Source organism: Seriola lalandi, unplaced genomic scaffold (assembly GCF_002814215.2).
Source record: "Seriola lalandi dorsalis isolate HSWRI2012SDOR001 ecotype SW California unplaced genomic scaffold, Sedor1 jcf7180001962232, whole genome shotgun sequence".
Taxonomy (NCBI): Eukaryota; Metazoa; Chordata; class Actinopteri; order Carangiformes; family Carangidae; genus Seriola; species Seriola lalandi.
The window spans coordinates 1-722 of record NW_019432901.1 but is presented as its reverse complement, the minus strand read 5'-3'; the positions used below and the strand labels follow the sequence as shown (position 1 = coordinate 722).

The window sequence follows — 722 nt, the reverse complement described above, 5'->3', positions numbered from 1 at the left end:
ACTGGACAAAGCCTGGCTTATCAGAGCTGATGAAGGAGTTGATCCAGGACTGGTAGCGGGACACTCTGGAGTAGACTCCTGGCAGATTGGGACGAGCACAGCCAAAACCAAAACTGACTATTCCAGACTGGACCCACACGGAGCCCTGTTTGCTCACCATTGGACCTCCTGAGTCACCCTGAGGAGATGGAGAGGACACGTCTGAGACGGCAAGGAAATCCTAAACACATTTACCAACAAGTGACAAATGAAAAGAAGCAGCTGACCTGACATGAGTCTTTGCCTCCTGCCAGAACACCAGCACAGATCATGTTGTCTGTGACTGTACCGACTCCATTGAGACAGTTACACTGTCTGTTTCCCAGAACTGGCACCTCCACCTCTTGTAGAGTTTGAGGGAACGGTAAAGACACTGAGAGACCAACAAGAAGAGAAACAATTCATGCATCCACCTACACTTTATGTGATTGATCAAACTGTTTTACAGCAACAAGCAGACTCACCTCCCTCGTTGACTGCGCCCCAGCCAGTGACCCAGCTGTCAGTACCGTTGTTGAACACACTGTCACTGGCTGCCAGACACACAGGTCTGATGTAGTCTGTGAACATGACTGGTGAGGAGAGTCTGAGCAGAGCAATGTCGTTGTCGCTGCTGTCGCTGTCATAGTTTGGATGTAAAATGATTCTGGCAACAGTTCTGGACACTTCATTTGGGTTTGTGC

The 722-nt window shown here is 49.4% G+C and overlaps 1 protein-coding gene across 1 annotated transcript; it reads right to left on the bottom strand.

Moving 5' to 3' along the window:
* Positions 1-3: 3 nt before the first annotated feature.
* LOC111670754 (testisin-like) lies at positions 4-709 on the bottom strand (the record flags this gene model as incomplete). The annotated part of the gene is made up of 3 exons (XM_023427661.2): positions 504-709; positions 267-412; positions 4-178 (listed from the first exon to the last, which is right to left on the bottom strand). Coding segments are annotated over exons 1-3 (427 nt in total), but the record flags the coding sequence as incomplete, so codon positions are not given.
* Positions 710-722: the final 13 nt, after the last annotated feature.